General features: G+C 41.4%; 2 protein-coding genes across 6 annotated transcripts in view; one reads left to right on the forward strand and one right to left on the reverse strand.

Annotated features, from left to right (window-relative positions):
• Nucleotides 1-11,101, forward strand: part of si:dkey-24p1.1 (B-cell receptor CD22) — a 25,645-nt gene extending 14,544 nt beyond the window's left edge. For all 4 annotated transcript variants that reach the window (XM_020508568.2, XM_020508582.2, XM_020508576.2 and 1 more), the window contains 15 exons: nt 1,574-1,969; nt 2,095-2,376; nt 2,749-3,003; nt 3,210-3,476; nt 5,179-5,472; nt 5,807-6,118; nt 6,274-6,543; nt 7,109-7,375; nt 7,951-8,032; nt 8,187-8,259; nt 8,373-8,527; nt 8,831-8,888; nt 9,311-9,414; nt 10,183-10,261; nt 10,834-11,101. In XM_020508568.2, coding sequence (XP_020364157.1) covers nt 1,574-1,969; nt 2,095-2,376; nt 2,749-3,003; nt 3,210-3,476; nt 5,179-5,472; nt 5,807-6,118; nt 6,274-6,543; nt 7,109-7,375; nt 7,951-8,032; nt 8,187-8,259; nt 8,373-8,527; nt 8,831-8,888; nt 9,311-9,414; nt 10,183-10,261; nt 10,834-11,073 — 3,134 coding nt within the window. In that variant the 3' untranslated portion in view covers nt 11,074-11,101. The remainder of the gene's footprint in view (nt 1-1,573; nt 1,970-2,094; nt 2,377-2,748; nt 3,004-3,209; nt 3,477-5,178; nt 5,473-5,806; nt 6,119-6,273; nt 6,544-7,108; nt 7,376-7,950; nt 8,033-8,186; nt 8,260-8,372; nt 8,528-8,830; nt 8,889-9,310; nt 9,415-10,182; nt 10,262-10,833) is intronic.
• Nucleotides 11,102-12,810: 1,709 nt separating this feature from the next.
• Nucleotides 12,811-25,000, reverse strand: part of LOC109909575 (myelin-associated glycoprotein) — a 12,319-nt gene continuing 129 nt past the window's right edge. Inside the window, exons 1-12 of one of the 2 annotated variants that reach the window (XM_020508601.2) lie at nt 24,716-25,000; nt 24,445-24,489; nt 23,982-24,080; nt 22,780-23,139; nt 22,346-22,651; nt 21,990-22,253; nt 21,613-21,879; nt 17,103-17,372; nt 16,692-16,997; nt 16,188-16,275; nt 16,047-16,116; nt 12,811-15,581 (exon numbers count right to left, since the gene is read on the reverse strand). The exon at nt 24,716-25,000 is cut by the window's right edge and continues 129 nt beyond it. In XM_020508601.2, the coding sequence (XP_020364190.1) occupies nt 14,946-15,581; nt 16,047-16,116; nt 16,188-16,275; nt 16,692-16,997; nt 17,103-17,372; nt 21,613-21,879; nt 21,990-22,253; nt 22,346-22,651; nt 22,780-23,139; nt 23,982-24,033 (2,619 nt within the window). In that variant the 5' untranslated portion in view covers nt 24,034-24,080; nt 24,445-24,489; nt 24,716-25,000 and the 3' untranslated portion in view covers nt 12,811-14,945. The remainder of the gene's footprint in view (nt 15,582-16,046; nt 16,117-16,187; nt 16,276-16,691; nt 16,998-17,102; nt 17,373-21,612; nt 21,880-21,989; nt 22,254-22,345; nt 22,652-22,779; nt 23,140-23,981; nt 24,081-24,444; nt 24,490-24,715) is intronic. The other variant, XM_020508608.2, reaches the window with a different exon arrangement.

The raw sequence follows: 25,000 nt of genomic DNA on the forward strand, positions 1-25,000 counted from the left end.
CTCTTCTCCAGGTACGTTGACAGCGGCGGACAAACATCTGGGCCGAGGGTACGCTGACCTCCTGCTCTTGTTCAGGGAAGAGTAGAGGCTGATACCTCATGGAACACTCGAAAGAGAGTCCTGTGGAGAGTCCCGTGGAAGAACTGGGAAGAGTGTTCCGGGCATACTCCACCCAGACCAGTTGGCGGCTCCAGGTAGTGGAGTTGGTCTAGACCAGGCACCTTAAGGTGGTCTCCAAGTCTTGATTGGCTTGCTCCGATTCACCATTAGTTTGGGGATGGAATCTGGATGACAGGCTGGCCGATGACCCAAACAGAGACGAGAACTGAGGACACCGTTCGGAGACCATGTCTACCGGGAGTCCATGGACCCGGAAGACATGCCTCACTATAAGCTGGGCCTTCTCCTTGGCAAAAGGTAGTTAGGGGAGAGGGATGAAATGGGCAGCCTTGGAGAACTGGTCGACTTCCATCAGAATGACAGTGTTGCCATCAGATGGAGGGAGCCCAGTGACAAAGTACAGAGATATATGAGACCAAGGACGTGGAGGGAACGGTAGTGGCTGCAGTAAGCCAGAAGGAGCTTGCCGTGGAGTCTTGTTTTGAGCACACACAGTGCATGTGGTGACTAAGGCAGAGACGTCAGGGACCATTGTGGGCCACCAGAAACGTTGTCGAAGGAAGGCTAGTGTACGATGGGACCCTGGATGACAGGTCAGCCTGGAGGAATGAGTCCATTCCAGGACCCGGGAGCGGACTGGATTAGGGACAAAGAGCCGGTTAGTCAGGCCCCCTTCGGGTCCAGGCTAGGAGCGTTGTGCCTCGAAGGTTCTCAATACCCCAATCCACAGTGGCAGCAAGAGACCGGAAACACAGCGATAAATACACTGACACAGAGAGACAGGAAACACAGGGATAAATACACTGGAGAAAACAAGCGACACCTGGAGGGGGTGGAGGCAATAACGAGGACAGGAGAAAATGTTCAGGGTGTGACAGTACATCTCTGATCTTGTCAATATCTGATATTTTTTTTACTTACAACGAATATAATCAGAATAGTCATTATCATAATAGTACATTAAAGTATCATACTTTATATGTTAATACATTACAAACATACATTTTCATTATGTAGTTCTCAAAATCTGTCCTAGACCAACCAAGTTAAAGTCTATAGGTTTACCAAATGGTTAAGGGATTATAAATTAACAGCGGTCGGATTAAGTAATTGTGAAATGTATTTGAACAAATGAGAAGACTCATTTCATTCTCAAGAATGAGAATATCAACAGTAATGTGAGCATTGCATTGTGAAAAGCAATTACTCTCTATGAACATGTGAAACATTCAACTAGATGAAACGCTGATTAAGTTTGGTGAAAAAGTGACTGCACGATTTTGTGTGTTGTACTTAGTCTACTGAAAATGTGCTTAGAGGTTTGAATTACCTTTTTGATAAATCGGTCCTGAGTTTTGTACTAAGTGTTGTAAAAATGTACCATATACTTGTGACAATTGCATACAAAAAAACTGTACTATTCTAATCTTGCTTTCCTCTTGGTCCATCATAGTTCCTGTTTGCAATCTTGAAGCACCCATCAAAATAACTGGAGAGCACTTGGCCGCAAAGGAAGGTTCCTGCATTACAATCAAATGCACTGTTACCAGCTTGATGAAACATGAACAAGATCAATGGTTTTGGATGAAAAATGCAAAGTGGAATGACATCATGAAGGACTTCACTGGCACAATTGTAATCAGTAACACGAAGGCCCAAACCCCTGCCCCTGAATTTGCAGACAGAGTAAAGTACATTGGTTCTGTGAATTTTGGACAGGTCACACAAAGCGACTGCAGCCTACTCATCAACAACCTGGAAAAGACTGACAGTGGAATCTACACATTCAGATATATAGGAAAGAATGACAAATGGATGACTGAAGCAGGTCTGAATCTTACAGTTGAAGGCAAGTTCACCTTACAGATACATCTGGATATCAATTTCCAATAATAATCCAAATAATCACCGCTATTCGATTGACAGTGTTGTAATGTACAATATGGTGTTCTGTCTGATGTCTTGCCACTGTAGATGACCCGTGCCAGGTTAGAGTTCAGAAGTTGAACCATTCAACAGTTATAGAGTCTGCGCCTGTGACCTTTCGATGCTTCACATCAGGGGCATGTGGATCACACCCAGAGTTCACAGGGCTTGGTCAGACCGTAATGCCTGTTCACACCTACGAGGGTAACCGTGCAAGCAGTGCGGTCAGCTTTAATGCTAGCTGGCAGGATGATGGGAGGGTGCTCTCCTGTCAACCACAGGGGACCAAAGACCAGTGTGTGAGCAAGAGCATCAAGCTGACGGTTGAATGTGAGTTCGTTACTGACTTTCTAGTTCAAACTGTGTTTATCGAATCACGGAAGTTCAGCGTTACAGCGTGATTGACATTTAAAGGCAATGTTCCTGTGTTAGCGGAGGCTGCATTCACGGTAAACGCTGCATATGTCGTCTCAAATCGGGAATTACCTTTAAATTTATATCCCACAATCTGTACCGCTTCAGCGACACAGATAGAGTAAAGTGCTTGATTAGCCTTATCATAACCATTGCATTCTTTTTGTTTCAAACCTTTTTTACTACAAAGAAATCACCCTACTAATTTGATTTGATGTTTTGTGCTTCTTGTTTTCAGAGTTGAGCAATTTCTATGATCACTTGACTTTTTTGTCTTCTCTTTAAAAGATGCCCCTAAGGAGACAAAGGCAGTTGTACATTTGTCAACTGTAAAGGAAGGACAGCCGGTCACCCTCACTTGTTCCAGCAGAGGGCACCCAAATGCTACTTACTCCTGGTTTAAAGACAGTCAAAAGACCCAATTCAGTGGAACAGAATTGTTGATCCGATCTACCACATCTACACACAGCGGGAATTACTACTGCAAAGCTGTAAACCAACATGGGACCCACGACTCAAACGTTGTTACAATCAATGTTAAATGTGAGATATTCCTTATTTGTGTCCTCCAGATATACATTTTGTATCATAGGGAAATGAAATCGAGGAAGAATTCCTTTAAATAATGTTTAAGGCCGTCTCTATCTCACATCCATGCTCATATACATTGTGGAATTGACTTTTTAATACATAGACAATGAAGGCAGCCGACACAGATTTTATTCAATTGGAATACTCTTCTCTTTCAGATGCTCCTGTCGGAGTGCACATTGAAACAAATAAGGATCGATCTACAATCAAAGAAGGAGACAAAATCAAATTAACTTGCGTGGCGAAAAGCAACCCTGAAGCGCATTCATGGTCTTGGTTCAAAGACAACAAAAGAATAGCCAATGTTTTAAAGGAGTATACCTTCAGTAGTGTACAGCCAGATGACGGAGGACGTTACTTCTGTGAGGCGAGGAATGATGTTGGCAGGAGAAGGTCATCATCAGGATATCAGATAACCGTTTCCTGTACGTCTTTTGCCGTTTTAGCATGTTCAAACACTGTACAGGGAACAACAATTATCAATTAAAATGGTATGCTGAATGTCAAATTCTTACATCCATCCAATATCAATATCAGGAACTACTCAGTAATATACACGGTGCTGAATAAATTAATATACAGTACCAGTCACAATTTGGACACACCTAGTTATTCAACGTTTTTTTTTGTTTTCACTATTTTCTACATCAAAACTATGAAATGGCACATGTGGAATCATGTAATAACCACAAAAGTGTTAAACAAATCAAAATATATTTTATATTTGAGATTCTTTAAAGGAGCCACCCTTTGCCTTGATGACAGCTTTGCTCACTCTTGGCATTCTCACAGCCTGTTTCATGAGGTAGTCACCTGGAATACATTTTAATTAACAGGTGTGCCTTGTTACATGCTAATTTGTGGAATTTCTTTCCTTCTTAATGCGTTTGAGCCAATCAGTTGTGTTGTGACAAGGTAGGGGTTGTAAAGAACATAGCCCTATTTGGTAAAAGACCAAGTCCATATTATGGCAAGAACAGCTCAAATAAGCAAAGAGAAGATCAGTCAATCCGGAACATTTCAAGAAATTTGAACGTTTCTTCCAGTGCAGTCGCAAATACCGTCAAGCACTATGATGAAACTGGCTCTCATGAGGACTGCCACAGGAAAGGATGTTACCTCTGCTGCAGAGGATAAGTTCATTAGTTTGCAGCCCAAATAAATGCTTCACAGAGTTCAAGTACCAGACACATCTCAGCATCAACTGTTCAGAGGAGACCGCATGAGACCATGTGAATCAGGCCTTCATCGTTGAATTGCAGCAAAGAAACCACTACTAAAGGACAAGAAACACGAGCAATGGACATTTGACTGGTGGAAATGTGTCCTTTGGTCTGTGGTTCCCACCATGAAGCATGGAGTAGGAGGTGTGATGGTTTGGGGGTGCTTTGCTGGTGACACTGTCGGTGATTTATTTAGAATTCAAGGCACACTTAACCAGCATGGCTAGCACAGCATTCTGCAGCGATACGGCATCCCATCTGGTTTGCGCTTCGTGGGACTATTGTTTGTTTTTGAAAGAGTGATGCATCAAATGACCTGGCCTCCACAATCACCCAACCTCAACCCAATTGAGATGGTTTGGGATGAGTTGGACCGCAGGAAAAGCAGCCAACAAGTGAACAGTATTTTTTTATTTTAACTAGGCAAGTAAGTTAAGAACAAGTTCTTATTTACAATGACGGCCTACCCCGGGAATACCTTAACAACGCTCGGCCAATTGTGCGCCGCCATATAGGACTCCCAATCACAGCCAGTTATGATACAGCCTGGAATCAAACCAGGGTCTGTAGTGACGCCTTTAGCACTGAGATGCAGAGCCCTAGACTGCAGCACCACTCGGGAGCCCATACATGGGAAGTCCTACAAGACCAGGTGAAGCTGGTTGAGAGAATGCCAAGAGTGTGAAAGCTGTCATCAAGGCAAAGGGTGGCTACTTTGAAAAATCTAAAATATATTTTGATTTGTGTAATACTTTTTTTGGTTACTACATGATTCCATATGTGCTAATTCATAGTTTTGATGTCTTCATTATTAGAAAATAGTAAAACATAAAGAAAACCCTTTGAATGAGTAGGTGTGTCCAAACCTTTGATTGATACTATATATATCTGTTATCTTTTGCAGATGTTCCAAGAAACACTCACATCACCCAAAGCGGAGGTTCCCACGACAACCAGGTGAAGGCAGGCTCTCAGCTATGTCTCACCTGTGCGGCTGAGGCCCATCCTGCGCCCAGTGTCTACACCTGGTACCACCAAAGTGGAGTATTACCACATAGACTAAGCTCCATCACAGGCCCCAAACATACCCTACTCTTGGTTAGGGTGAGCGTAACAGACGAGGGGTGTTACATTTGTAGGGCCACCAATGACATCGGCACGGGACAGAACAGCAGCATGTCATGCTTCCGTGTTCTATGTGAGTATTATTCATCACAGCTGTAAAAGCTGTTCTTATTGTATAAATGCATCCAGATCTCATATCATAGCCTCCTCTTACTTGGTATCTGAGCACTGCTGAGCCCATTTCACCTCTCAAAAAGAACAGCTAATAGATGAATAGATGTCATAGAAGATATTTTGGTTAGCTTCTTCATGATGACGTTTTACACATGGCAGCCTCTGTGTTCATGTTTGTGTTCATATTTGAAATGTGTATGTTGTATCTACAGTCCTCTCTGACAAACATTTGAATAGGTACAATTAAATATTTGAATAGTTTTTTTTTTTCAAAGCTCTCCTCCTCTCTACAGATGGCCCAACCAAACCAGTGCTTTCTATGGTGCGCACGGCCCAGGAGGGCCACCTGGTTAGTATCAACTGCACCGTGCAGAGTTTCCCAGACTCTCAGCTCACTCTGACATGGACTCCCCGTCCCTCTGTCTCACCAATGTCTAGCTCCCTTCTTCAAATGCAACCTCAACCAGTTCTTGGGTTCCTCCAACATTCTACCAATGTTGTCCGGGGTTCTTTTAATGTTACATTCCTGCAAGGAGGGGTTTATACCTGTCGAGCCCAGAACTCTGAGGGGAGGAGCAGCACAGAGGAGGAGCTGGAGATTACATGTGAGTACAATGCATCATCATCATCACCGTCATCACCGTCATCACCGTCGTCACCGTCATCATCCTTCTATTATTATTATGATGAAATAGTCAAACATGTTTGATTTCCAAGATAAACATTTTCCATTATGCTTTCTCTGCTATGACACCTACAGACAGCCCCAAAAATGTGATGGCCTCTGCTCACCCTGACACGGTCCTGACTGAAAACAGCCAGCTGGTTCTTACCTGCACGGCTCGTTCCAACCCCCATGCCACCAAATACACCTGGATCCAGATCAGCGCAGGAGAGACCAGGGTAGTGGGGCTGGTCCAGAAGTTGACGGTGATGTCCACAACCCCATCCCATAGTGGACTGTACAGGTGCACTGCCCAGAACTCCTTAGGAACTGGGAAATCGCAACAGGTTGAAGTTAAAGTCAAGTGTGAGTACATCTCTGTCGCCACTTTATGACAACTACCCATAGGATATACACCCTATGTAGATCTGAGAGGAATTAATAGATATTAATTCCACCTGGCCTATCAGAGGGCAAGATGGAGGGAGATTTAATTTTACCTTTATTTTACTAGCCAAGTCAGTTAAGAACAAATTCTTATTTTCAATGACGGCCTAGGAACAGTGGGTTAACTGCCTGTTCAGGGGCAGAAGGACAGATTTGTACCATGTCAGCTCGGGGGTTTGAACTTGCAACCTTCCGGTTACTAGTCCAACGCTCTAACCACTAGGCTACGCTGCCGCCCCAAGATGAACCATACTGCTTACTGCAATCCTCTCAGATCTACATTTGGGATCAGCGTCATCCTTTCAAATGGGTTCAGGTCCTCTATAACTTTCTGGAATAAAGACTTAAGTGGTCATTTGTGTAGAGCTTGAATTTATGTTCTTCTAATACTATAACTAAAGACAATTCAACACAAGGAAAATGCAAATGCATATTTCTATTCAAATGTATAAGAATTGTTTTCTTCCATTATCTTCCATCACAGATGCGCCAAAGCTCACAAAGGTCATTCACAACATGACCAATAGGTGGCAGAGTGATGGGGGGAGCCCTGTGGCACTGACCTGCCACAGTCACAGTTACCCCCCTGTCTACAGCTACAAGTGGTACAGGCTGGTCGAGGAAAGGGAGCATTTCATCATCAATCACCAGAACATCACTGTCCACCCGGACAAGCCCGGGACGTACTACTGTGTCGCCACCAATGACATTGGGGGGAAAGAATCTGGAAGAGTCGCGCTGTTTCTCAACCGTGAGTGCATAGTGACTGACAGCCACTTTGGAAAATCAATAGAGAACAGAAGTGTGACTTATTCTGACTAACATTATTACCTCAGTATTTCTATCTCACTTTTGATATTCATCTGAGGCCTTACACTCTTAGAAAAAAAGGGTTCCAAAATAGGTGTTCAGCTATCCCCATAAGAGAGAACCCTTTTTGGCTCCAGATAGAACCCTCTGTAGAAAAAGTTTCTACCTAGAACCAAATAGGGTTCTTCAAAGGGTTCCCCTATGGGGACAGCCGAAGAACCCTTAAAGGTTCTAGATAGCACCCTTCTTTCTAAGAGTGTTGCATATTTCATTCTCCCCCTGATCTGCTACCTAAATGTATGAATCAATGATGATACAGGCCTTAAAAACCATCCTTCAAGATGCTAAATGTATTGTATGCATACAGTAAGGCAGTATGTAACAACACATAGGTGACATTGGCATTTAAAGTCACAGTTCCACACAAAATGCCAAAGACTGTAGCCAGAGTCTGAATGGTCCAATATTGATCCATTTCTCTTTATCGTTACTCCTCCCTCTGTTCTCTCATCGCAGGAAGTGTCTTCCATGTCCTCTCTCTCGTCCTTCCTTTCTGCTGTGTTCCGCTTGTTCTTTTACTCATCTTTCTGGTCTACAGGTGAGTCCTCTGTCAACACTTACTCACTTCACTCCTCTTATTTATAAAACACATATATTTCTAACCATACGTATTGACTACAGTTAGTAATGACTGGAAACTCACCACAACACCGTTTGTGTGAAATATCGACTTTTTGTTTTGCGTTTTTCAGACACAAGAGAATCAAATCGATCCATCAGGGGACATCACATAAACTGCCTTGTTGTGTTCACTTTGGTTTTCTGGTACTGTAACATTCCACAAATACTGCATTATTCTCTTCTATTTATTCTGTAGTTCATTTTGTGAAAATCCCTAGTTAATTGTACGTGTGTGTGTGTGTGTGTGTCACCGTCAGGGCTGGCGTAATGGCACAAGTGAGAACCTGGTGAGTGAAGGGGGTGCAGCGGCATCAGACCCCCCGGGGAGCAGCAGAGATCAGCTGTACCACCCAGAGCCCCTGCCCCAACCGGAGCATCCCCATCCCAGCAGGACGTCAGGTCCAGACAGCACGTAAGAGCATCAGACATGGTCTCACACAGACAAGATCACACTGTAGACAAACACACATAAGCACCCACGTTTGTATGTACACGTGCACACAGAGACACACACACGTCTGGATGGGCAGACATACGCAAGTCTCAATGAGACCATTTAGCAGGCCTCCCTCACATACAATGGGATTCCATTATACTAGTTACTGTGGATCACCACTACTTTCTGTCTCAGTTTGAACATCTAAAGGACGATATAGACGTGTCTACTTGTCAGTCTTGGCAGAGTGATTCAATTGTTTTTTTTTCTTCTTTAAAGGTCCACCTCTGACATATACACTGCATACAGTGTTCTGAAGTTACCAGGTGGAAAGCAGGTGAGAGAAATCGAACAGTGTTGTTGAAGGGATGAAATATGGAGGAGAGAGGCCTTTATATGCTGTATATACTGTAACTCTACAGTTTACTCAATCAATGACTATTACAATCATTCAGTACGTCAAAAATGCCTGAGCGTAGTGGCAGGTAGCCTAGTGGTTTGAGCGTTGGAACCAGTAGCGAAAGGTTGCTAGATCAAAACCCCAAGCTGACAAGGTAACAATCTGTTGTTCTGACTTTGAGCAAAGCAGTTAATCCACTGTTCCTAGGCTGTCATTGTATATAAGAATTTGTTCTTAACTAACTTGCCTAGTTAAATATAAACAAATAAGTAGCATATACATTGTACAGTAATGAAGGGATGAACTAACTATTTCAATTCTTGACATTCTCTTTAATGCATTCCATCTCATTTATTCAGGGTCTTTCACCAAGCCATCCAATCAGAAACAAAGATGAACACACTGGACACACGCAGGAACCTGAAGTCAACTATGCTTCGCTGCAATTCAGGGGCCAGGAGATGTAAGATTGAACATTTTTCTGAGAATGTGGGGAAGGCAGATGAAACCAGGATAGGTTCAAATTAAAACCCATCACATTGGCCTCCTGAGTAGGGCAGCGGTCTAAGGCACTGCATCGCAGTGCTAGAGGCGTCACTATAGACCCGGGTTCGATCCCGGGCTGTGACTGTGAGACCCATGAGATGGCGCACAATTGGCCCAGCATTGTCCGGGTTAGGGCAGGGTTTGGCCGGCCGGGGATGTCCTTGTCCCATCGTGCTCTAGCGACTCCTTGTAACTTCCGGGTTAAGCGAGCAGTGTGTCAAGAAGCAGTGCGGCTTGGAGGATGCATGGCTCTCAATCTTCACCTCTCCCGAGTCCGTATGGTAGTTGCAGCAATTGGACAAGACTGTAACTACCAATTGGATATCAATTATAATAATAAAAAACAAATCACTTCACATTTGCAGTGCGGTGTCCATTTTAGGGCACCCCCAGGCTCAAGCCTAACCCTTTGAGGCTGAGGCTGTCCTAAAATCAACACCGTACTACAGTACAGTAGAGAGCATTCTTCAGTCATTCCAAAAGGTGAATGCATATGATGTGGGAAAACATACAAATGACCTCAAATACATCATAAATTGATATTACCCTACCATAATGTAGTAATGTATTGAAACTACTCATGTGAAAATGACTCTAGTAGTCGACCAAAACGTACATAGGGAAATAACCTGATGAGACAACAGATATGAGTCAAACGCTTACAATGACACAACTTGTCTTCCAGGGGTAGCTTGGGTCCTAGAGACCAAGCGAGAGAGGATGACGTCTATGCTAAGGTTGGCAAGCCAAAGCTGAAGGAAAAGGTCAGTCAACCGTAATAACAAATGTGTAAACCAAAACAATGGGCAACATCACACATGGGCCCTTATGCCATGAAGTTACACTGTAACGTCATTGATCACCCGAATGTCATTTTTCAGCTTTACACTGTAACTGCAGCTAAGATAGGCCTGCATATAATAATGAGTGAATTTAAAGGAAGCTAGTCAAATTCTGCTTCAATTGAATTATTTGTATAGTTACTCTGTAACCACATGAACTGAATATAAAGTTAAACTAAACATTGCGAATGGAAACTTTGAAGTTACAAAACTCCACTGTTACTGAAACAGGATATTGAGGTAAGAGTACACAGAGATCCTGTAAATGACGTAAGATGAACCACAATGGGAAAATGACTTAATGTGTTTTACTGGACCTTGATGTTAGCACTTGATAGTTTGGAAAAGGCAAATGAACTCATACAGCGTTAAGATATTTGATAAGAATAATTTTGAAAAAAAATATGACTGCCCAAGACGACAAATATTCTCCAGATTTACAAAATAGCAACATTCGAGCTGCTTAATTTGTATGAATCTCTTTCTATATTCAGACTAATAAGTGCAATGACTACGAGAACATTAAGGAAGTGTGTGCTTCGAAGCCCACCATCGAGCCAAACATGGACACGGAGACAGCGAGCAGTGAGGATGACGTGGAGATCAGCTACTCTGAGGTCATGTTCAGAGCAAAGCCAGGACACCAGACAGTCTGTAGTTCTGTCCCTTGCCACCATAGGGCAGGCCACAGCAGCAGCTCAGATGAAGAAGACTACCATAACCCAGTACTCTGATGTTAAAATATAAGAGGAAGTTTCATTCATAGTCCAAAAAAAGTATTAAGGTTTGTTTGTAAATAGTTGTATCACACCTACAGTACCAGTCAAAAGTTTGGACACACCTACTCATTTCAGGGTTTTTCATTATTTTTACTATTTTCTACATTGTAGAATAATAGTGAAAACATCCAAATTATGAAATAACACATGGAATCATGTAATAACCAAAAAAGTGTTAAACAAATAAAAATGTATGTTATATTTGAGATTATTCAAAGTAGCCACCCTTTGCCTTGATGACAGCTTTGCACACTCTTGGCATTCTCTCAACCAGTTTCATGAGATAGTCACCTGGAATGCATTTAAATTAACAGGTGTGCCTTGTTAAGTTAATTTGTGGAATTTCTTTCCTTCTTAATGCATTTGAGCCAATCAGTTGGGTTGTGACAAGGTAAAGGGGGTATAAAGAACATAGCCCTATTTGGTAAAAGACCAAGTCCATATTATGGCAAGAACAGCTCAAATAAGCAAAAAGAAACGACAGTCCATCATCACTTTAAGACATGAAGGTAATTTAATCTGGAACATTTCAAGAACTTTGAAAGTTTCCTCAAGTGCAGTCGCAAAAACCATCATGCGCTATGATGAAACTGGCTCTCATGAGGACACGCTACAGGAAAGCAAGACCCAGAGTTACCTCTGCTGCAGAGGATACGTTCATTAGAGTTAACTGCACCCCACAGCCCAAATAAATGCTTCACAGAGTTCAAGTAACAGACACATCTCATCATCAACTGTTCAGAGGAGACTGCATGAATCAGGCCTTCATGGTCGAATTGCTGCAAAGAAACCACTACTAAAGGACACCAATAAGAAGAAGAGACTTGCTTGGGCAAGAAACACAAGCAATGCACATTAGACCGGTGTAAATCTATCCTTTGGTCTGATGTGATTTTGTGATTTTTGGTTCCAACTGCTGTCTTTGTGAGACGCAGAGTAGGTGAACCGATTATCTCCGTATGTGTGGTTCCAATCCGTGAAGCATGGGGGAGGAGGTGTTATGGTGTAGGGGTGCTTTGCTGGTGACACTGTCCCTGATTTATTTAGAATTCAAGGCACGCTTAACCAGCATGGCTACCACAGCATTCTGCAGCGATACACCATCCCATCTGGTTTGCGCTTAGTGGGACTATCATTTGTTTTTCAACATGACAATGACCCGAAACACACCTCCAGGCTGTGTAAGAACTATTTGACCAAGAAGGAGAGTGATAGAGTGCTGCATCAGATGACTTGGCCTCCACAATCACCTGACCTCAACCGAATTGAGATGGTTTGGGATGAGTTGGACTGCAGAGTGAAGAAAAAGCAGCCAACAAGTGCTCAGCATATGTGGGAACTCCTTCAAGACTGTTGGAAAAGCATTCCTCATGAAGCTGGTTGAGAGAATTCCAAGAGTGTACAAAGTTGTCATCAAGGCAAAGGGTGGATACTTTGAAGAATATAAAATATATTTTCATTTGTTCAACACTTTTTTGGTTACTACATGATTCCATATGTGTTATTTCATCGCTTTGATGTCTTCACTATTGTTCAACAATTTAGAAAATAGTAAAAATATAGAAAAACCTTGAATGAGTGTGTCCAAACTTTTGACTAGTGCTTTATCTGGATTGTTAGCAATAAAAACACATTCAAGAACCGGTAGTTGCCTTAACTGTACTTTGAAATTACAAGTCGGTCAAGACCACAATGGCAGAAAACAGAGTTTATTGACGTCATTCAAAGTGGGTTTGAACATCGTGTGGTACATCAATGCAATGTGTGCTTACTAGGCTGTCAAAACAGAAATGCTTCACTGTTTAGAAATTTCCCATATTACAGGATGTGCTATTGTGTATATGCTATGCAACTGACACCATGTCTTCATATTTGTTTAACATTGCAATGTGCATTATTACTGACTTCTGACTTTACATAGTTACTGAATCATGCTGAAATTACTGACTGCTTGTAACCTGTATTCACCTGTATTCAGCTTTAAACATTGTAAATACATTTTCAATAAAAAAGACAATAAAAACAATAATACAACATGTTGAAGTGATTCATAACCATCACACACATTTTGTAAGTTCATAAATACACATTTTCTGTGCAACAATAAGTTACAAATTCATAGAAGAGGAACAAAACTTTGAAAAACAAATATTACACTCTTAACTGTTGCAAGATGAACATTTAATTAATTGAAAATGTATGTAAGGAGCGACACTAATCTATAAAAACACCGTTAAAAAGTCAGAATAAAAAAACATACACAGTGCCTAGTGAAAGTGTATAACCCCCCCCCCCTGCACAGTCTTAACATTTTACTGCCTTAAAAGTAAATAAAAAATGTATGACATTTGATTGTTTTCCTACTGATGTACATAACTTATTCTACATTTTAAAAGTGAAAGAAAAAAAAATACAGAACATTTTCCAAATTAATAAATAAAATAAAAATAACGGAGCTGTCTTAATTATGTACAGTATGTCTTCACACCCCAGAGTAAATACTTGGTGGAAGCACCTTTGACCATCTCATAGGGCAACATATACACATTGTTTTTGTCCAAATTGCTCAAGCCCAGTAAATTTGTTTGGGAGTCATTGATGGACAGCAAAATTCAAACCTTGAAAATCAGCTTCTTGATTTGATTTTCATTGGATTTGACTACAGCGATACGGATTGAGTCCAGGCCATTGTCTCAAATTTTCATGCAGATTTAAGTCAGGACTGAACCACACTGGACCATTCAGAAGCAGTCAACAGCTATTGGAAAGCCGTTCTGGTGTGTCTTTGAGATTAAAATGTGTGCAATTGACTCGGTGAAAAATACAACTCTATCCCAGTGTTTGGTATTCAGAAGACTGAATCTGAGCTTTGTTAATCTGGGCTTTGCTCCTTTCATATTATGATCCTGACAAACTCTCCAATCCCTGCCGAGGTCAAGCACACCAATAACACATTGTTTCCACCACAAACAGGAGGATCAACAACATTGCATTCACTCCACATTATTAGCCTCTATAGAAAAGTGAAAAGGAGGAAGCCTGTGTTAAAAAAAATCCACTTCAAATCAAACATTCTGTTGGCAAAAAGGCTGTTAAGTAATACTGCAAGACAACACGGGAAATGCATTTTTTCTGGCCTAATTTAAAAACCACGGGCCAAATCCAGAACTACACAACACAGAGTGAAACCCTCTCTATTTTCAAGTACTGTGGCTTGTGCTGACTTAAATCTGCTTGACAATTAGAGACAATGTTTGAATATTGCTGTCCATCAATGACTCCCAAACCAAATTTACTGAGATTGAGCTATTTGGACAAAAAACAATGGGTATGTTGTGCAAAGTTAGTAGAACCTTATTCAAAATGATTCACAGCTATAATGGCGGCCCAAGGTGCTTCCACCAAGTATTACCTCTGGGGTGTGAAGACATACGCAATCAAGACATCTTTGTTTTTTTGTTTTATTCAATTGGAAAAATATATATAGAATTGTTCTTTCACTTTGAAAATGTGGAGTTGGTTGTGTAGATCAGCAGGACAAAATCTAATGTATTTCCTCATTGGATTTCATTTTAAGCCGAAATAGCCGAATCCACTAATTTCAAGGGGTGTCCACAGACTTTTGTATATATTGTATATATAGAGATGAAAATCCAACTGATGAACAGACACTGTAGAATAACTGGTGTTAAAAGGTTAAAAAGGTGGACATAGTGGTTCTAGTTTGGAAGGTGACGAGGATTTCTCTGCAGTGCATTATGGGTGATTTTTCACAACCTTATCTGCATTTAAGCTTTACTCCCTCTATACATGAGCTTACTATGCCTTTACACTCTCCTACTCTTCCTCCTATCTAACTCAGGTTGTCCACAATTTGCTTCAGATATGACCTGACCACGACATATGTTCCCATATGTTTCCTCCTCTTCACCATTAGAGGAATCTTTCGGCTCAGAAAGCAGTGTCACCTCGTCCACTGCAGTTTCTGCTGGGTTGTGCTGCTCAGACTGTCCCAGTGGGGCCTCTGTATACTCCTGGACACTGAGGGCATAATTAGTCACACCCTGTAGCTCTGGCAGCGCAGAATCCTTTGCAACTTCTTCTTCCTCATCACTCTCGTGCCCTGCCTGGGATTCTTCCAAGACTTTAGCTCCATGGTCCTCAGCGTGCTCCCCCTGCTCCAGAGCAGGAATGGCCTCCTTCTTCTCAGCCCCTCCCTCGATACTGCCTGTGGAGTGCAGGCGGATCACTGCGTACTCTGTCGTTTTGGAGGCGACTCCCCTGATCTCTCCCTCCCCCACCCCCCGCTCGGCCACCTTGGCCTGGAGTTTGGAGAAGTTCAAGTTGGCGTAGTGGAGGAGGTCTGTGTCGTCGATTTCCCTGTCCACTGTCCTGTTGGGCCCGAGGGCCTCATCCAGCATGGCTTTATTGGCATAGACATTGTCCTCCTCCTGAAAGAGGGTCTGAGGGGTAAGCATCACATTAGAGGGGTTTATATGTTTATTGGCCAAGGTTTTTTTATGTAGACTCCTATTAGCTGTAACTTCCTGGTGTCCACACAAAACAATTACAAAACAATCATATGAGCAAGTCAACCACTGGATAGGAAAGGGCTAGTTGTTAGCTAGTTGTTTAACATGAGATCCAGACAATATGGTTGCAAAAGACTTGTTTACAGTAATGTGCCACCGCAACCTAAACTGACTTGAGTTCCTCTTCATGCACACGGTTGATTTTTGCATTTTCACAGCCAAGCTACCTCTAATCTTTCACTGCAACAAAAATACCAGTGCTGAAATGTGTGCGCCATCTAGGATATGTGATAGGCTGTTCATGCACCCTCTTCTGTGAGATATGTATATCAACACCTTTCCACATTGTTAGACTGTAAGCACATACAATGTCGGAATGTCAGTGTAGTTACTTACCTCATCCGTCACTATGAACTCTGCTGTGTCCTTCTGTCTTTTGCTTGGTGACTGCCTGGCTCTCCTATGCCTGAGAGCAAAACAACAGAGGTTTAGATAATGGCGTCAAATACCAGTCCAGACCCTGTGTCAGTCACTTACTTGCAGAAGTGAAGTAGTGGGATGCATAGGAGCATCATCACTCCTGCCCCCACACCAACCCCGATCAACAGAGAGGGAAGATGGAAACCTGTGCAATCACAACGTAGAGCAAACAAATGAGTTGTAAAAACAAGCGCCACAATTCCTTCTTTGTACTAAAAGTCCTTCTTATTTGGCAATGTGAGAGCTTGGGACTACAAGGTTCTTTTTTCAAAAAGATGATTCTGAGACAATTGGCTTTAAAGGTCCGAACTGTCATTGGTTTAAATTGTGTCAGCCATTTTTTATCTTGTATTCTTTTGAACTTAACAACATGAATAGGGGTATTTTTTTAAACTATATACGTAGAGAACATTGAACAGAGCAAGGCTATGTCAATAATGACATTTTGACAAAAATACAGATAGAACCTTATAGTTCAAAGCCCTTGAATGGTTAGTGGGACCGGGGGATTGTTAGGAACTAATTCTGGTGTAGAGCAGGACAAATGTCTCCTAACTCTACCTTTCAATGTTTTCATTGATGTTAAGTCAAATGTGAAGTTGTCAAAATCAACAAAGTTGGAGCTGAGGCAGACCAGACTCTGTATTTTCTCTTCCTGTGATTGGTGGATGGTGAGGGAGCTCCTCAGGCCTGCTTGGCCCATTGGCTCCTCCCTGATGATGGTGTTAGTGGAGTGATTGACAGACTCTCCAGCCAGTTGCCACACCAGTGTGGGAGCAGGGTTCCCATAGCTATCACAGAAACATCTGATCTGAGATGTAGCTGAAATCCTGATGCAGTGAGAGGTGTTCAGGATCTCTGAAGCAACTACAGCGAACAGAAAGGAAGGAAGCGATTATTCTTAATAGTTCATTCAGATGAATGAGTGATTGTGATTCAAAATCAGTAGAATAAATACTATACAGTACATACATGTCACATCGATACTGATGGCTTCAGAGGTCTGCAGTCCATGGACATTCTGAGCCTCACAGTAGTACTGTTCATTTGAAAGCCTGGTCACACTGGAGATGTTGAGGTCCTCTTCAGACCCGACAATGTCCTTCTCCCTTCCCTCAACTCTGTACCAGGTGTAGTTCTTCACTGCTGGGTTGGCATTGCTGCTGCAAGTCAGAGTCACAGAGCTGCCCTCTGCTACTGAGCTAGAGGGACTGACTGACAATGAGGTGTTCTTGGGGGGATCTGGAAGAAAACAGTGCTGTGTTATCATAAAAAAATGATTGAGCATTATGCACTAGCACCACTGTTAAGAAGTCTGCCTATCCATATACGTCCCATGCTACATATCTATAACTCTATACAAATAAGCCAGCTGTGAGCCAGATTCAGTTGCCATACCTAAGCCAGATCCTTTCCACAATAAGGGCCAAACCTGGGCCGGCATGTAGATTTGGCCCAGTTACCACTTTGAATTACACCATAAGCGGGCCGCATCCACCTTGATAAACTAGGTTTAGCTTTTCCATGGTAATGATCTGGCTTAGTTACGGCAATTAAACCTGGTACACTTCTGGACCGTAATTCCAAGTGTTTACTAGGCCACATAAACATGTAGGCGGATTACAAATGGGGGCTGGATTTGGGCCATAATAATCTTTCTTTCTAGGTTTGTCTTTGGAAACCCTTCAGTTGAGATAAAACACAATCTGCACCTGGAGCGGGGGGCAGGGGGTTGATATGTAGAAATCTTGACTAGGAATGGCCAATGGCAATACATAGAAAACAGCCACGCATAAACATATTCACACTGCCATACAAACTCTACAACAGGCTTCAGTGATGGAGGGCATTGACACACACACAGTAAAGATTTTTCATGGTCGTCACGCAACAGGACAATGGCTCACTGTCATTGGACCAGACAGTCTGGGCACTGACCATGACCCAGACATTGGCCAGTCACAGCAGCTGGATGTGTGCCTCAACAGAGTGATATTCAACCAGTCATAAATAGAGTGTTTTAAAGCATCTTGGTAACACTTTACAATAAGGTTATGGGATTAGCATCAACTACAGTTGAAGTCGGAAGTTTACATACACTTAGGTTGGAGTCATTAACTTCTTGACGCTACCCATCCCTTATTAAGCAGGATACTTGTCATCAGCGACCGCTGAATAGTATAGTGCCACAGTCAAATAATATTACCTAAAATATTTATATTCATGAAATCACAAGTGCAATATTGCAAAACACAGCTTAGCCTTTTGTTAATCCACCTGTCGTCTCAGATTTTAAAATGACGCTTTACAGCGAAAGCAATCCAAGCGTTTCTGTAAGTTTATCGATCTCATGACAAATCATTAAGTACACTTAGCATCAGGTGGCTTGGTCACGAAAATCAGAAAAGCAATCAAATGAATTGTTTACCTTTGATGATCTTCGGATGTTTTCACTCACTCCCAGTTACACAACAAATGTTCCTTTTGTTCCATAAAGATTATTTTTATATCCAAAATACCTCCGTTTGTTTGACGCGTTATGTTCAGAAATCCTCAGGAAAGAGCAGTCACGACAACGCATACGAAAATTCCAAATAATATCTGTAATGTCCACAGAAACATGTCAAACATTTTTTATAATCAATCCTCAGGTTGTTTTAAAAATATATCATCGATAATATATCAACCGCAAATGTCTTTATCAGTAGGAGAGGGAAAAACAATAGCTGTCCAAATTCTGTTGCGCGAGCAAAACTCATGTGACCGCCTGATGTGATGTTATCTTTCTGGCTCATTTTTCTAAATAAAAGCCTGAAACTATGTCTGAAGACTGTTGACACCTTGAGGAAGCGATAGGAAAAGGAATCTGGTTGATATCCCTTTAAATGGAAAAAAGGGAGGCTATGGAACATGGAGTTTTCAAAATAGAAGCCACTTCCTGGTTTGATTTTTCTCAGGGTTTCGCCTGCAATATCAGTTCTGTTATACTCACAGACAATATTTTGACAGTTTGGGAAACTTTAGAGTGTTTTCTATCCTAATATGTCAATTATATGCATATTCTAGCATCTGGTCCTGAGAAATAGGCCGTTTACTTTGGGAACGTTATTTTTCCAAACATAAAAATAGTGCCCCCTAAAACTCGTTTTTCAACACTCCACAATGTTTTTGTTAACAAACTATAGTTTTGGCAAGTCGGTTAGGACAAACTCTTAGGGCTCGGATCCCGCTAGCAGGATCAAAATCGACAACATCGGTGAAGCTGGAGCGTGCCAAATTCAAAGGACAAAATTGTAATATTAAACATTCATGAACATACAACTGTCTTACATCTTTTAAAAGCATAACTTCTTGTTAATCCAACTGCTTTGTCAGATTTCAAAAAGGCTTTACATCGAAAGCATACCATGTGATTATCTGAGGACAGCGCCCCACATCAAAATACTCTTTCAACTTGCACCGGCTTCACAAAAATCACAAATAGCGATGAAATAAATCACTTACCTTTGAAGATCTCCCTCTGTTTGCAATCCCAAGGGTCCCAGCCACACAATGAATGTTCGTTTTGTTCGATAAAGTCCTTCTTTATATCCAAAAAAGTATGTTTAGTTGGTGCCATTGATTTCAGTAATCCACTCCTTTGACTTAGTCCAAATAAGTCTAGCAATGTTTCTAATTAATCCTCAGGTACCCTAATATGTAAATAAACAATAATATTTCAGACGGAAAGAACGATGTTCAATAGAAAAGGAAAATAACGAAGAGCATGCCCTCATTCACGTGCACCAAAATCCTACCTTTCCTGATGAGAACACCTTTGATAAACTACAACTACTTGTTAGTTTTTCAAGAAACAAGCCTGAAACCCTGTCTAAAGACTGTTGACATCTAGTGGATGCCATAGGAACTGCAATCTGTTAGCTATTTTTTTGTATATCCAATAGGCTAGCATTGAAAAGGCCTGTGACCTCAATTATTTTTTTATTCCGGATGGATTTACCTTGAGTTTTTTCCTGCCATATCAGGTCTGTTATACTCACAGACATTATTTTAACAGTTTTAGAAACTTCAGAGTGTTTTCTTTCCAATACTACCAATTATATGCATATCCTAGCTTCTGGGCCTGAGTAACAGTGTCACGATTTACTAGGAGTGGTGGGTGGAATCAGGCGCAGAGAGCAGGGTTCAGTAGATTGTCAATTTATTCTCCGGCGCACAAAAACGGTCACGCCAACACACAGGGCGCATACAATTGACCAGCCCAAACACAGGACCACAATAGTCCGGAGAATAAACACACGAAAACCACCATACAACAGAGTAACACAAAAACATCCCGCACAAAACAAAGGCGGGACAACCTACTATATATAAGGACGCTAATTAAACTAAAATGGGATCGGCAGTGGCTAGTAGGACGGTGACTACGACCGCCGAGCACCACCCGAACAGGCAGGGGAGCCAACTTCGGCGGAAGTCGTGACAAACAGGACAGAATTTAAGCTTTTAACCGATATAAGACACTTCTATGTACTTAAATGTTTCCTATCCATCATTTTTATGATTATTTATTTGAATTGCGCGCCCTACAATTTCACCGGAAGTTGTCAACAGGTGTCCCAATAGCCTTGACCTCAGAACTGAAAAAGCGTAAGTGAGCGAGGAGGCCTACAAACCTGACTCAGTTACACCAGCTCTGTCAGGAGGAATGGGCCAAAATTCACCCAACTTATTGTGGGAAGCTTGTGAAAGGCTACCCAAGTTAAACCATTTAAAGGCAATGCTACAAAATACTAATTGAGTGTCTGTATACTTCTGACCCACTGGGAATGTGAAGAAAGAAAGAAACGCTGAAATAAATGATTCTCTCTACTCTATTATTCTGACATTTCACATTCTTAAAATAAAGTGGTGATCCTAACTGACCTAAGACAGGACATTTTTACTAGGATCAAATGTCAGGAATTGTGAAAAACTGAGTTTAAATGTATTTGGCTAAGGTGTATGTTAACTTCCGACTTCAACTGTATATTAACTGAAAGGCTCTACATGTAGCATTTCAAAATTATGACTAAAATATGTTGTGTTTCTTTACCATTAGTAAATGATTAACAAATGCATTGACACCATTGAATGATACATTAGTTGATGCCAATTAATGTAGCCATATGGTAAAGTGTTAGCAGCATCTTGATGTTTCTATGTTTCTGTTCCTACACTAGGCGATATACTGTATTATACGCAGGGATAGAAATTAAGCTAGCCCGCTAACCCGTGGCTAGTACTTTTCAGACCGGGCTAATAGAAAATGTGCCTGACTAGCCCAGCAGCTAGTGACATTTTGTCTTTTCAAAAATTGCGTATTTATTTTGGACCCAGGCCAGTAAAAATTGCAGTGTGCTATCCTGGCTGGCCAGTGCCCAATATCTTTAAGTTCCATCCCTGACCATACCACTGCAAAAGTATAATGTATATAACTTACATTGAATATCCAGCTGAACAACTGTGGCTTTTTCTTTACCGAGTACATGCAGTGCTTCACAGCAGTACTCCCCGCTATCACTTGCTTTACTGTCTAAGGTGAAGCTCTCTCCAGATCCTAAAAGGACAGCCTCAGTCCCATTGATTTTGTACCAGGTGTAGTTCTTCACTGCAGGGTTGGCATTGCTGTTGCAGGTCAGGGTCACAGAGCTGCCCTCTACCACTGAACCAGAGGGACTGACTGACACTGAGGTGTTCTTGGGAGGGTCTGGAGGAAAGAAACAATAGATATTGTATGTCAAGATTCAATTTAGTGTGTGTTATGATACTGTCTATAGTTGAAACTATTGTTCATATTTGGTTTCATTGTGTACATACACATTCCATTTAGTTGAATGACAGATGAGTTCTTGGTTCCATGGTCATTGATGGCTTCACAGTGGAAATAACTGTAATCTGCTGGTACCTGGACAGTTAGCATTCTGCCTGCCCTCACTGTTGAAACCTGCTCTCCAATAACTCTGTACCAGTTGTAGCTCCACACTGCTGGGTTAGCATTGCTGCTGCAAGTCAGAGTCACATAGCTGCCCTCTACCACTGAACCAGAGGGACTGACTGACACCGAGGTGTTCTTGGGAGAGTCTGAGGGAGAGTGCACAGAAAGTTGTCAAATTCTCTAGAAATGATTAACTTACCATACATGAATCAAACTTACCATGCATGAATCAACTTACAAAGAACAGCGACTGTCAGATCAGTTTTGGATGATTTATCACTCTTGCCAGCTTGTCGTTTGTACAGCGCAGTGCAGGAGATCTTCTCTCCGTGGTGGACATGTGAAGCGGTAAAGTTCAGGAGAGAAGTTATGACTCGATTCGGAGTCACCTGCAAATCCTCCACACTGTCACTCAGTGTGGGGGTCCATGTCAGAGTTGGAGGGAGTGAGGGACAGGGGGCTGCAGCAGAGCAGATCAGACTCACTGAGGTCCCCTCCATCACATTTACTGTTGCTGGACTTAGAGTGGGATTGGATGGATTTTCTGAGGGAGTAAAAAGAAAAACTTTTATTACATGACCAGTGCATTAAATACAGCAGGGTTCAAACCTGCAACTTAAAATGAACACAACACACACAACACAAAACTAGCATATTCTAATGATACTCTACCTTTTACATCAATTGTGACAAGTTCTGGAAAATTATATCTCAGAGCATTGTCACAATCAATTCTGAATGAAAAGTAGTAATTGAGATAAGATGTGAGGTCATTCAGGATTGTGGTACATTCCTTCTGCTGCATGTTCCCAGTTAGATTCCCTTGAATGGTGTTTAAGCCTGTTCCTGTGAGACTAGAATCAAACACCTGTAATCCTGTCCACCCTTTCTTCCATATTCCTTTACATGAAGTTGTGAGGAACGACTCAAATCTAGATGGCAGTGTAAATGAGCAGGGAATGTTCACACAAGATCCACTCAGAGCCTTTATATTCTGAGGCATCAGAGCTGCAAAGTCGAGGCACAGAACACCTGAAATACACACAGCAAAATATTAGACTGGGTGTTAGGTTATTTTCAACTTCACTAGGGTGCTGTTTTTTCTTACAAACCGCAAAAAATATGCTGGCTAGTTATTTAGCGATGTGCAGAATAATCTGGCTAGCATTTTGGGGGGATGTAGCAATACTAGTAGACATGGATTGTATGAACTATCCTTTTAAAGGCCCCGTGCAAACGTTTTTATCTCAATATTTAAAAAAAAATGGGTAACATTAAAGCAACTTCCTGTAATAAAGCAAAATCTACAATGGAATGGTTCAAAAATAAACATATCCAGGTGTTAGAATGGCCAAGTCAAAGTCCAGACCTGAATCCAATCGAGAATCTGTGGAAAGAACTGAAAACTGCTGTTCACAAATGCTCTCCATCCAACCTCACTGAGCTCAAGCTGTTTTGCAAGGAGGAATGGGAAAAAATGTCAGTCTCTCGATGTGCAAAACTGATAGAGACATACCCCAAGCGACTTACAGCTGTAATCGCAGCAAAAGGTGGCGCTACAAAGTATTAACTTAAGGGGGCTGAATAATTTTGCAAGCCCAATTTTTCAGTTTTTGATTTGTTAGAAAAGTTTGAAATATCCAATAAATGTCGTTCCACTTCATGATTGTGTCCCACTTGTTGTTGATTCTTCACAAAAAAATACAGTTTTATATCTTTATGTTTGAAGCCTGAAATGTGGCAAAAGGTCGCAAAGTTCAAGGGGGCCGAATACTTTCGCAAGGCACTGTAACCTATCAAATGTAAATGGTAAAGTGCAATGGGAGATGCTAGAAAGCAGTGTATCAGACCCAGCCTTTCCCACAGCAACCCACCTTGCAGCAGACCACCAATGAGGATGAGTCTTTCAGCTCCTGTGATGTGCATGATTCTCTGTATCAGAAAGGGCCAGATGACCTGCTTTTTAACACTGTCTGGACAGACAGACATACAAGTTCAGTACAGAGGCAGCAGACACACTTCATTACATTGTCTTAATTTAAAAAAAACATGAAACCAACAGTGAAAATAACTTTTAAATAAAGTCAAACACATCAAAATGTTGACATTTTTGTTTTGATTTGTCATTAATAGAATGATTCCATATAGATTCTGATTGTAGGGAACTGAAACAGCATTGACCCTATTCTCCACAAGACAGTCTGAGTTTTCTTGCTTTTTAATTTGACATGTTGGCCACACTAAAAACATTTGTATCATGATGAGATTTGAATCATAGTAATATGAACATATTTCTCACATAAATATAGAATAAAAAAATACGTTATTTCATTATACCTTGAAGCCAATGAAGCTGTGTTGATTCTGAGTAAGTTTAAATACCTAAATGAAGCATAATGAAGTATTGTTGAACTTGACAATATCTACAATTCGATTTTAATTAGATGCTATCAATATCTGAAATGTGTTCCCAAATCCAACTCATCCGAAAATAGGGACACATGTACATAAACTTTAAAATGCTTCTCCACATTACAAAATTGGGACAGTCACATGAATTACCATAACAGAAATAGTACAAACAGAAATAGTGTCTTCGACCTCTTACCAGTATTCACGCGATGGTCATCTGCTGTTTGCAAGACACAGAATTTTCCTTCGTTGAATAAGCATCAACCCACAAGTGATAGCCTCCATCTGTAGTATCAAATGATCATCAGATGTTCTTTTCAATCACAGTTACTAGTGAAATATATCAAGCTTCACAAGGAAGGCAACATCCTCTGATTCCAGATGAAATACAAGCAGACATATAATCCAGTGACCTGTAAATTACACAGAAAGCTACAGCCCCTTGCAATATTTCTCTTTATTTCTCTTTTTTAAACATGTT

Source organism: Oncorhynchus kisutch, linkage group LG2 (assembly GCF_002021735.2).
Source record: "Oncorhynchus kisutch isolate 150728-3 linkage group LG2, Okis_V2, whole genome shotgun sequence".
NCBI lineage: Eukaryota > Metazoa > Chordata > Actinopteri > Salmoniformes > Salmonidae > Oncorhynchus > Oncorhynchus kisutch.